Genomic DNA, 11,962 nt, shown 5'->3' with positions numbered 1-11,962 from the left:
GCTAATGCAATCCGCCAAGTATTGTTATCTAATACTCTTTTCCTTTATTGTTTTTGGTGTTTGCAATTTATATCTAACTTAGCATCCATAATGGAGAAACTTTCAGGCTGTTGCAGCGACCAGCAAGTGATGATGGCTAAGATGATGATAACTGGAGTGATACGTGATTTTTATTTTAGTTTTTTTTATTTTCATACATGAATAGTCCTCCATGTTATTTAGCCTCTTAAAGTGATGTTGCATAAGGCTTTGTTGTATTTGTATGTACGTTGTACGCATGTGTGAATCAATCTTGTGTATATATTATTAAGTATAGTGCAGCAGCAACATCTAGTTTCTCTAATTTCATTTTCAATCGAATTTGTCTTTACATGTAGTTTTTGCTTTGAGTATCTGAGCAGGCTGATTGGTGATTTCCATTAAAAAAAGATTATTTAGAGTACTCAAACAAGTAATTAATATTGTAAAATCTCAATACATAGGCGGGCTGGCGAGGCTAGGCGGGCTGGCGGGGCGGGGCGGGCTGGCTTTCTTAGCCCACTATCAAAAGCGGAGCGGGGCGGGCTAACTCATTTTTTGGCGGGCTTATGGCGGGGCGGGGCGGGCGGCCCGCTTTGCCACCTCTAATCATAATCAATCATTATATACGTATGTTTAACAAAATTTATATCATCAATTACTTTTATATTACTAATAGTAATTATTATTCATCACTCAAAGTCATTGAGTCTATGAAAAATAGTTTAACAAAATACACTGTATTTTTTCTCTTTTGGGCGTAAAGCACTACTTCAACTGCAATGGTAAAAAATTGCTAAAATTCAAATAACTTCCACGTTAATAATTGGCCTATGGCCCTCTGAAAAAATATTCACAACTTCTCTTGTTTGAGTCAAAAGAACTGCTACTGATCAACTAATAGTATGTCCTCCCCCAGAAAAAAAATTCAAGAAAAGTTGTAGAAAAGGAAAAACCGGATCCAACTAAAAAATAGTTACCATCAAAATGGGGAAAAATCAGCAGCCTCTGAGTTGGAGTCGAGGACAAAATCTCAAACCAAGCACCCTAATCCATTCTTTCCTTTCGTTGATTCACTATGTGAAAGATATCCATAACTTCGATTCAAATATGGTTTTAGGAGGTTGATTCACAAAGCAGAAATGGTCCCTCGAAACAGAATGCTATATGTAATCAGAAAACAGCTTCAGCAGATAATAACATTATGAGCAAACCTCATAAATACTAATAGTTGGCTTTCATAGAACACGGCAAATAGAAAATTATTTAAGTAAGTTGTCCAAAATCATCTTGATATGTGTTTTTGTTGCTAAAACAAGCAATATTATATTGACATTGTCACCATTCTGTCATTTTGACCTTTAATAATGGCTTATTGTATTTCAGACTCGGAAGCTTAGAACAAAATGAAAAAAATGGAAGAAAGCTAAAGGAGATGTTACCATCAAAAACTATATCTTATTGCAAGTAGAAAGGTGAGGAGAGGACTGAAGGAGGTAAAATCCACAAGCACCGACAAAGTTGTAATCTTCAAAGTGCCTAAACCTTCCTGTCAAGAAGATTGAAAAACATAACTTGATTATGCTTCCAGATGATGACCCTTATAAGCTACCAGTAATGACTCAGCATTTTTTCTGAACCGTGATATATACTTGTCCAAGAACATCTCCTCAGACAAACATAACAAATAAACATAACTTGGGACCTTCTTACATAGATTTTTTGATATTAAGAGCTGCAAAACTTTATACCGAGGAACCACCCTATCCTGGATGCTATACATTAAAATCATAGGCCGATGAACCAAGGCCGACTTTGGCAGCATAACTGTATGCAAGAAGAATTCCATTCCAACCTTTAATTTCTTCTCTGATGTTCTAAGCAAATTTGGACATCTTTTGAACATATACAGGCTCTCATCTTTAGAGAACCCAAAAGACTGAATTAGCTCCAGCTTTCTCCTAAATGTTTTACTGCTCAAACCACTTATTGTATGGAGTGCATGGACCAACATTCTTGAATTTTCATTGAAACCCATATCTACAGCACGCAAAATATAATTTTTAAGAGTAGACTGTGGTGCAACGAAAAGCCTTGACTGTCGTTTGAGTAACATAGAAAGCTGAGATCCAACAATGCCATAACTCTCTAACAAGGTAACATTGCCAACAAATTTTTGGTACTTTGGGAGTATCCAGCCGCATCTGTGCAAAACTTGAATAAAATTCTTCTCTTTGTACATAATTTTTCTAATAGTTTCCACAGAGGGGACCAATGCTTTCCCCAAACTCGAAGTCAAAATGGTTGAATTCCTGGAAATAAATTTGGACAACTCAGAACCCTCAAAACCCACTAGTTGAAAGAACTCAATTTTTGGTCTTAGGGTTTTATCAACGTCAGAAAACAGTATTTGGGGTTTCTGACAAATCATAGACTGAAACTGGGCTTCAGAAAATCCAATTTGTTTGAAAAAATTCAGCACGGACAAGGGCTTTTGAGGGAAACTGACTCCTGAAACATGTTTTGAGATATAGATGGATTGTGCTTTTGAGAATTTGAAGTTGGCATTTAGGTAATTAATCATGAAAGTGCTTTCCTTTGAGTCATGGCCTAGGGTTGATAAAGAACCAGAAGAGAATGGCGAAAGAAGGGATCTGACAGAGTTAGAAGACAAGTGACTCAAAAGAGGATATAAAAGAGTGGGGTTTAACTTCAGGGATTGCATTAACTTTCTGAACTAGAATGTTCACTTTACAAACTTTTGCATCAATATGACATTAAACACAAAAGAAGGGCTTTTAGGTTGCCTGTTTTGAGTTTGCAGCTAACAAAATAGATTCATAAATTACCACCAGAGCTCAATTACATGCTTACTTCCATACAGATGCATAACATGTGATCTTGACTCTCATTATCTCCTGTGAGACATTGAAGAAAACAAAACGTTAATTCAATAACTAACATGATAGATCAAAACATGACAAATTGTAATACAAAACTATTGAGAACTTCAAATGCAGAGTTGATATTTAAGAAAAAATCAACTTATCAAATAAAAAACTGTACATAATAGAATATAAAAGTTAAGCTGCGTTTGTATATATATATATATATTCTTCAAAGTTTTTAAAGAAAGAAAAAGTTCATTGGTTTTCTATCAAATGCAATAAGAAATTAATAACACTATCATTCTAGATTATTAAGCATGACAATGACAATTTGGCCCTAAGATCAAACAAAGTACTTAACCTTCAATATTCAAATCAAATGCATACGAAAATTAACATGGAGGGGGAAGTAAAGAAACCACAACAGAAAGCCAAATAGAATAATTCAGATAACAATAAGTTGAATTCTGATGAGAAGAGAATTTCAGAGTTACCGACACAGAACAGAACAATGGATTCACTGTTGGGAAGGAATTGGTTTCTGAGCTGAGGGATTGGGTTCATTTCAACACTTTGACTGAGACCCTCGGGCTTGGGCTTGGGCTTTAGCTGGCCCGCTGGATACCCATTTGCGTAAACGTTCAAAATGAAGAGCAAATATCTACCATTCAAACAAATATTATTTTAATAAATGATGGTAGCTAGCAAAGAAGTAAAAGAAAAGAAAAATGAGTATGTTTGATCCCATATATCATTTTGAAAAGGATTTAAATATCTTCATTTTTAATCTGTCTTGCATTTCGAATTACTCTCATAATCAGTTCAAAAGTCAGCTAGTGAAGATATTGAAAGTAGTCAACCGGTCTCAAAAAGATAATCAAAATTGGGCTAAAAAAAAATTATTTACTATGAAATATAATCATGGTGCCACATAAAGGATTTATATGAATCTAAATTTATATTAATATTACTTCAAAAATAAAATATAGGATAGGCGCATTCTTATTTATTTCTGCACCTTCTCAGCCTACGAACACTTGTGACGTGTTTGTTTTGAATTTTTATTTTATGTAAAAAAATATTTTTAAATTAAAATATGTTACTGAATAAGTATTTTTAAAAAATACCTTCCAGAAAAACTAATTTAATTTTTCAAAAAAATTGAAAACAACTTACAAAAAAATTTCTAAAAAATTTAAATCATAATTTTCTTAAGAAAAAAAAAACTAACCTAGATATTATTGTGGTCGTTGAGCGTGCAGACATACATAATATTATGTTTTTTTTTTTTTTTCCTTTTTTAAAACAGAGACCAAGCTAGAATATATACTATATTATAATTTCGAGCCATTTTGATTCTTTTGAAAAGTGTAAAGTTTCCATCTTAAGCAAGTTTTTTTTAAAAAAAAAAAATTATATGTGTCATAGGATAAGTAAGACTTGATCCATGGTGTAACTTAATTAATTTAAATATTAAAATAATAATATTAATTTAAATTCTAATTTTAAATTTAAATATAGTCCTGAAATTAGATTTGGTAAAAATGAAGAAAATTAAAAAAACTAATTAATTAGATTAATTGACTCAAATTAAGAAAATCAATTAATTAAATTGATTGACTAAAATTAAGAAAATCGATTAATTGAATTGATTGGATACGAAAAAGAAAATTACCCGGGAAGTGAAGGGGCACTAATCAAGGGGGTTGATTAGCATCAAATTTAGTTTCTCTTTTTTCATATTTAAATGAAACATTTTTCTTATTTTGTTTAAAGGTTTGTTTTTTCTAAAATTACATTAGATAATTTTATTTAATGTTTATCGAAACGACGTCGTTTTAGGATGGAAATCATGGTGTTTTTGTAATTTTAATTTATTTCAGGATTATAATAGTCTTTATCATTCTATTTTTTTAATTTTTCAACCCAAAACGACATCGTTTTAATGAACATTACACAAAATTATCTAAAGTACCATCAAAAACTTTTTTCCCTTTTGTGTTTAATCCAAAACTCTGGTAGAAAATTACTCATTAATGTTGTGGTCCCGCTCTTTCTCTCTCTTGAACAAACCCTAGTTGTGAGCCCTTCTCTTGAGTTTTAGAGACCTCTCTTGAAGGATCTTAGATGTTGAAAAATCGTTCTTACATTTATTCCACTCTTCAATATATCTCCCACACAATAACAAGACTTCATCAAGCTTCAAAAAACAATTTTTCAATTGATAAATATTTTATACAATGCTTTATTTTCAACAAATCATTGTTCTATTAGAATTTTATAAAATAGATTCTCCCGTTTTTTACAGTTATCTCTGAAAGTAAATATTTTTTCTTCAAGCAAACATGCATGTTTTTTACAGAATCTAAATGTCCACACAAGCAGAGTCTTTTCTGAGATTATTCCTAGACATAATCTCAGATGAGGACAACATTCATGCCCTTTGGACAAAACTTTCAAAGAGCTAACACTGGACTAAGTAGAGGTCCAAGACATAACAATGACTCGTTAAACAATATCTAATAAGATTGCAGAGGTAACATAATAACTGAAGATGGTCAACATATACAACCAAACTCCAAAGAGGCTAAGAAGATCAATAGAAGAAGACACATGATCAAAATATGCACCTAAAATCTATGGCAGACAGAAAAAAAAAAAAAAAAAAAAAAAGACAGCACCACAAACAGCACATCAGAGTGGAGAGCAGTGAATGGAACACTATCACAACCTAGCATTTTCATTATTCTATCTTCTCTGAGGATCCACTACTGAGCAGCATACCAAATGAATCCAGAATGGTCTGCTCTTTACTTTCCTTTTTTCTCTCTTGATGTCTGCAGGATATCTTGCTGGAGAGTCCCATTCTTTTGCAGCATCTCCTTTCACAACTTGAGCTGCAGGGGACTCAGGACACAGAATTGAGTTTACAGTTGTCAATCCAGAACCATTATTCTCTGGAACTTTACCATTCTTCTGATTCACTGAATTTTCTTCCATTTTGGGAGATTTTGCCTTGTTGCTATGTGCAGCCTCACCCAACAGGCTCTTCAGAGGTGTGTGCTCCTTACTAGTGCTCCAGTTTGTTACCTTGGCTATTATTTCTTCACTCTTCTTTCTCCCTTGAGACTCATTCATAACCTGAGTTAGAGTGGGAAACCAACCAGCCTGAGAAGTGGAAGAATAAGGCTGTCGTGAGTTCTGTCCCTCCTGAGCTTCGGAAGCAGCAGCTTTAGGGCTAACCATGGGTCTAGGTTCAATCAATGTCATGAAAGATGGTTGTTCAAACATTTCTGATTTTCCAAACTGCTGTTTCTCAGATGTAGCTTTTAGGTTGTTCAAGTTTGATTTCCCTGCTTCTGTTGAAGCCAGCAAACCAGTTGATGGTAAAGCTTCCGCATCAATAACAGCTGGTGCATCGGATAGCATTGAGAGAACTGTTCAATGGGTCATGAAAATGTGAAAACTAAATTTTCGTTCCAAAAAATCATTAAATTGTTTTAGCTTCAGTGCTTTCTACAAATAATGCAAGGCAACAAGGACAAAAGAGATGGATCCTCTTTCCCCTCCACCTTCCCACAAGGAAAAACACTCCTAAACATAACACATTCGGAAGAAAGACAGTGGGGAACTTCCTATATGGATCACGCCAAACCAATAGGTAAAGATTATTGATGGAAAATATGTAAAATATTGCATGTAAGAGACAAGATCTAGGCATGTTTCTTTGCAAATACACAAAAACCATTAAAAACGAGTTTCATTTAAAAATTTAGCACCAGGAGAACATTCAGGAATGCACACAGGTATAATAGCTAACGTGTATATATATATATATATATAAAAAAGTGTGAACCATACCACAATTACTGTTTATATATATATATATATATATATATATGTCCATAAAAGTGTATACAAAAAGGTCCAACCATTCTAATAAACTAAGCAACAAATATGCAATTTGCAGTAACACTACACCGTAGTGTGAACCACAATTACTGTCTTGCAAAATTAGATGCAGATGAAGGGCTTTTCATGAATGGTACACTCAAAACATCTAGGATCCAAAGAGGCCTACAGCAGAGATTGCAGGAGGTAGATATTAGAGATGAAGAAGCAGCTCCGGAGACATGATATGTTTGTGTCACGGATCTCCAAATAAAAAACATAGCAAGAAAAGGAAAACATGAACAAAGAGTAATATTACTCTATAGAGACATTATCATTATTGCAATATGCTAGGATGGTGAATGAAGCCAATTTATATTGCTTGCTGCTTGTCAATGTGAAGTTATCTCCATTACAAATGCTTTCCATTACAAACAACAGAAGTATATATACCTGAAACAGAGCCCCAGTTGCCTTCCAAACTGTCACACCGGCTACCAGAGTCAAGTGAAGCATCAATCCCGGATGAACTATATTTAACCAAATTATTACCACTTTGATCTTGAACAGGCACAGTGGTAATGCCATCCCGACCAGGCTCTCCTCCTGGATGATCTTCAGCAGCAGAATCATGTTGAGCAGAAGGCTCAGTATTTAAAGAAGAAAGTGATGTGTACTTCCTAGCAGGGTCTTCTGCAGCCTTCACTAATAATTCTTCTTCTTGCGCTTGAAGTGAGTCAGCGGAAGTACCAACAGATCTGCTACATTCCTCATTTAGTTTAATGTTGGTATTGATTTCATCTTCTTTTATGTCTTCCTGGGCACCTGATAGTGTTTCTACTTTAGTGCACTCTGTACCTTTCGACTTTCTTCCAGGCCCATCAAGTACAACCTCTGAAATAACTGGGCTTTCAAACTGACTGCTTGCAGTATTAGGCGATGAAGTATCTCTCACGATGGGCCTTTCCCTACATTGAGCATCAATAATATCACATTGTTCAATTTTACTCATTTCACCAGCATCCTCACTCTTGAATGAGTCACTTGATTGCTTGACTTCAGATTGCAAGAGGTCACTGGGATGAAGATCTTTCAATATAATTTCAATATCATTTTCTACATTACCTCCTACATCCTCGACATCTACTGTTACATCATTTATTTCATTTATGTTTTCCTCATGATGACTTATATTATCTATGATAATTACACTAGTTGTTTCACTGGTGGCAGACCCAAAGGATGCATTCCTCTGACTGTCGTTTGATGAGGACATTAAACTAACTTCTGGTAAACTTATCTGTTGTGAATTTTTACGAACATCATCAGGTGCCTGCTCTTCAGAAAAGTGAACCATATGATTCTCATTCATTTCAGTTTTCATCGCATTCATAGACACTCCGATTTCATTTGATCCTTGATAACTTTCAACTGTGAGCTTGAAAGGAGAAACTTCAGTGTATTGTTCAGCATGCATTTCTTCAGCCATAGGCTCACTGTTGACCAGCCCCTTCTTCATGTTACTATCCATAACATGCATATCTGGAGAGAGGACACCACCTTTTTCATTCAATTGGCTTGTGTTGAAATGAAAAATATTTTCCATATTAACAGTAGTCTTGAGGTCATCTTCCTCGTGTTTCAAAGAATCAGATGAGTGTAGGCTTAAAGGACTTTGGGATGCCACTCCTTCGTGATCTTTAATATCTCCATACTCAGTCTGAGGATGTGCTACATCAGGTCTATCATCACATGCGGGAAGTTGATCAACATTAACATGTCCTTCTTCCTTTTCCTGCAAAATCTTGACATCACTAGAAGTAGTAAACTCTACCACATGTGCGGACTCTTCCAGAGCATCGTTTGTGATTACAACAGAGTTTAACTCGAGAGGGTCATCTTGGGGCAGCAAAGAAAGGAACTCAGCACCGTTCTTTTCCTTCAGATTAACAGCTCCATGACCCACTTGATGATCCAAGGAAATTTCATCAGTAACAGCTCTTTTAGAAGTTCCTTCACATGTTTCACCTACAATGTTATCAGATGAGTCCACAATTTCAACCACATCTCTATCTGATTTAATCTCCTCCTTTCCTTTCAAAATAGTCTCCTTTGCAACAGATATCAAACTGCAATCTGTCACATTTTCACCAGCACGGAAATTTTTTTCTGGCAATTCGTCTGGCATAAGTTCAGTTTTGCTGGGATATGAGTCACTTGACAAAACAAAAAAATCATCACTATCCACAATAGTTGATTCTCCAGTCCCCAAATCTGCAACTGAACTTGATATCGGATCCACAATAGAGTCTGACAATTGACATTGCAACTCCACTGTGTTTCCCATGTCAACACTTTCACTTTGCACAATTTTATGATTTTGAATTTGGACATCATCGCTTGACTTGACATTTAACTGACTCACATCTGCAGCTGTGAAACAAATTATCAGACACAACAGAACAACAGAGAAAAAACAAATCTAGGAGCGAGAGAGATAACATAAGAAAAAATGCATGTTCAATAATCAATACTAGTGGATTTCATTTTTGGAGAATAAAAGTGTACCCATGTGTACATCCATACACTAGTGTTATCCTGTATGATTTTCATCAATATCTTCCGAAGCTTTTAACATATGAATGCTCTCCTTTTCTTGTTTCAATTTTGATGTGCCAGCAACCAAAAAAGTAGGAAAGTTTGAAAAATTAAATACATAAGATATACAAAATGCAAACATAGGTTCCATAAGGGCTCTCTATCATTTCAAACAGGTACAGAAAAGTTATTCTGGATTGTGAGATATTCAGAGGCCCTAGCTTGCATTTATACGGAAATTGTCTCAGTTCAATAAAAATTAAAACACATCTGAGTCATTTTTTTAATGCAATTTTACTACAGCAGTAAAAAAGTTAGGCTCAAGGAAAAAGGCTTCACTACCGCAATTATCTGATATATTCATATGAAAAACTTGACACGCGATTAAAGAAACAAAGGACATAAAAGAAGACAAAATGCAAAAGCACTTTTAAAGCACTTGCAAAGAAGATAAAAAGCTTAAATAAATTTTATATCAGCCTCATATAGTTATTGAAGATATGTTTTATTTTCAACATAAACCAGCAGTTTAATAATTCATTATCTGACATGAATTCATAATTCCAATGCAACTATACAGAAACAAACAATACAATCTTGAATCATCGCAAGCTCAGTAATTTTTCAGTCACTTTGCAGAAATCTGAAATGCTTTTACAGTGGTAATATAAATTGGAGCATGGCAAGTATTTTACTCTGCCACAAGTTCATACACAGCAAATAAATTAAAGCCATCTCAGTTTAATAGAACTGACATGTGATGTAAAACCTATCTTCTTACCATTAAAACCATTGTCTTCGGAAGACCTTGAAAATTTTGGATCTTTTATGTCAACGCTTTCCACATTGGTACCTGAGTCCAAACTACCTTCTTGTAACCGTTCCTTAATTCCTGGATTTAGTCCACTATCCGAAAAGTCTGCAACTGCATCTGAAAAAACCTCATCTTCTGATCTAATTAATATCTCTCCATTTCCATCATTACCCTTCTCATTGTTGCCAGTATCCAAAGTGTTTGGACCTAACACAACCAAATCTAAAAAAATATCAACAAATAGCAAACCTGATGTTTTTGGAATGTAGTACTAACTGCAAAGCCCATATATATAAATAAGAAAGAGAACATTCACACTAAATCAAACTGCAATGTTAAATACTGCATATTACAATCTACATAAGATGGAAACTCACCTGGTGTTTTGTGATCATCGTCAGAAACATGTTCATCATCCGAACCGTTCAAACGGTTCTGTCCCTCAGCTACACACAGTTTGTAACCTTCGATGGTTCCACAGATCTTCTTGTGAGCGCGCCTGTGTTTGGCACTTGGATGCGGATTCGGGAAGGACCATCCACATTTGTGACACACATGAACTCCATGACTCTCGTGCCCTTCAACATAAAAAAAAAAACCGAAAACACCATAAAAATCTTGCCCTCAAGAAACTTAAAACTTCAACAACAAAAAAAAACAAACACTCAAAAACAAATCCCAGAAAGACAAAGACTTTTCATAAGAAAAACACCAAAGAAACAGAACCCAGAAAGAGAAATAATATAAAAATAAGGGGAGGAAAAGAAAAGCAGAAAAGGATTAGTAAAAGCACCTAGAGTGTGAGTTCTTCGTTGATCTTGGTTATCCATTCCCAAGACTAAAATAAAAAAGAATGAAACAGAGGAAAAGAACCCAACAAGTATAAGACAGGAGAAAGAAGAAGAATGCGGAGGCTAGAAAAATCCAAACTTTGATGGAATGGATGCAGAAGAAGAAGAGTTGGTGGTAGAGCAAGATAAACAAACACCAAAGTTGTAGAGAAATAATAGAACTAAGAAGAGGGTGTGACAGTAGTAGTGAAGTGGGTACACTGGTTTGGAACAAACACCGTATACAACAAAAGGGCCCTCACCCATGTGGACAACGTAAGACACTGTTCATGAAACAGCCTTCTCCCTCTTCTCCGTTCCTTCCTCTTAAAACCCTTCTATATCTGAAAAAGGGCCTTTTAGTCTTTCCGTCTTTGTTGAGGGTATAACTGTCATTAATGTAGAACAGTTAGTGTTAAGGTGGATGAGCTTGTCCGCATGCATTGCACGTGCGTCGTGCCCGTGATGACCTTTTCACCGCTGCGGATAATACAATGGTTACACGGCTGTGACGGCGAGTAATGGGACGGCCAATGAGGCTAATAGTTGAAGTGTGTGTCTCGAAAATATCTTTAGTATATCACATAAGACAGAGGTACGATATTGTAAGAATTAATTATTATTGATGTTATTATCAAATAATTTTATCGTTACATTGATTGTGTTGATCAATAATTATATTTACTTCTATCTTTATATAATTATAATTTTCTATATTTAATACTTTATATTTATTTTCACCTTTATAGGGTTATGATTTCACATTAAATATAAAATACAAAGATGAAAATAAATATAAACGTTGGAACAACATAATCGATCTAACGGTTAAATTAATTGACAATAATCTTAATTGGTTGTTACAATATACTATCCCTATTAGATATATCGAAGTTGATACAATTTTTTCTAAATTTGAAAAA

At 34.6% G+C, this 11,962-nt stretch overlaps 2 protein-coding genes across 2 annotated transcripts; both read right to left on the bottom strand.

Moving 5' to 3' along the window:
• Positions 1–1,205: 1,205 nt before the first annotated feature.
• On the bottom strand, positions 1,206–3,426 carry LOC133307295 (transcription termination factor MTERF5, chloroplastic). Its single transcript, XM_061507783.1, has 3 exons — positions 3,401–3,426; positions 2,893–2,936; positions 1,206–2,330 (listed from the first exon to the last, which is right to left on the bottom strand). Exons 2-3 carry the CDS (start codon positions 2,928–2,930, stop codon positions 1,598–1,600), a joined length of 771 nt encoding a protein of 256 aa, XP_061363767.1. The 5' UTR covers positions 2,931–2,936; positions 3,401–3,426; the 3' UTR covers positions 1,206–1,597.
• Positions 3,427–5,373: 1,947 nt separating this feature from the next.
• On the bottom strand, positions 5,374–11,248 carry LOC133307292 (uncharacterized). Its single transcript, XM_061507780.1, has 5 exons — positions 11,003–11,248; positions 10,587–10,787; positions 10,177–10,416; positions 7,251–9,230; positions 5,374–6,343 (listed from the first exon to the last, which is right to left on the bottom strand). Exons 1-5 carry the CDS (start codon positions 11,037–11,039, stop codon positions 5,655–5,657), a joined length of 3,147 nt encoding a protein of 1,048 aa, XP_061363764.1. The 5' UTR covers positions 11,040–11,248; the 3' UTR covers positions 5,374–5,654.
• Between the last annotated feature and the right edge of the window lie 714 nt (positions 11,249–11,962).

The sequence above is a fragment of the Gastrolobium bilobum genome, unplaced genomic scaffold (assembly GCF_033153095.1).
Source record: "Gastrolobium bilobum isolate Gb01-03AN ecotype WA unplaced genomic scaffold, APGP_CSIRO_Gbil_v1 utg121, whole genome shotgun sequence".
Taxonomy (NCBI): Eukaryota; Viridiplantae; Streptophyta; class Magnoliopsida; order Fabales; family Fabaceae; genus Gastrolobium; species Gastrolobium bilobum.
Note: the sequence above shows the minus strand (reverse complement) of the source record. Positions and strands in the feature narration are given on the sequence as shown.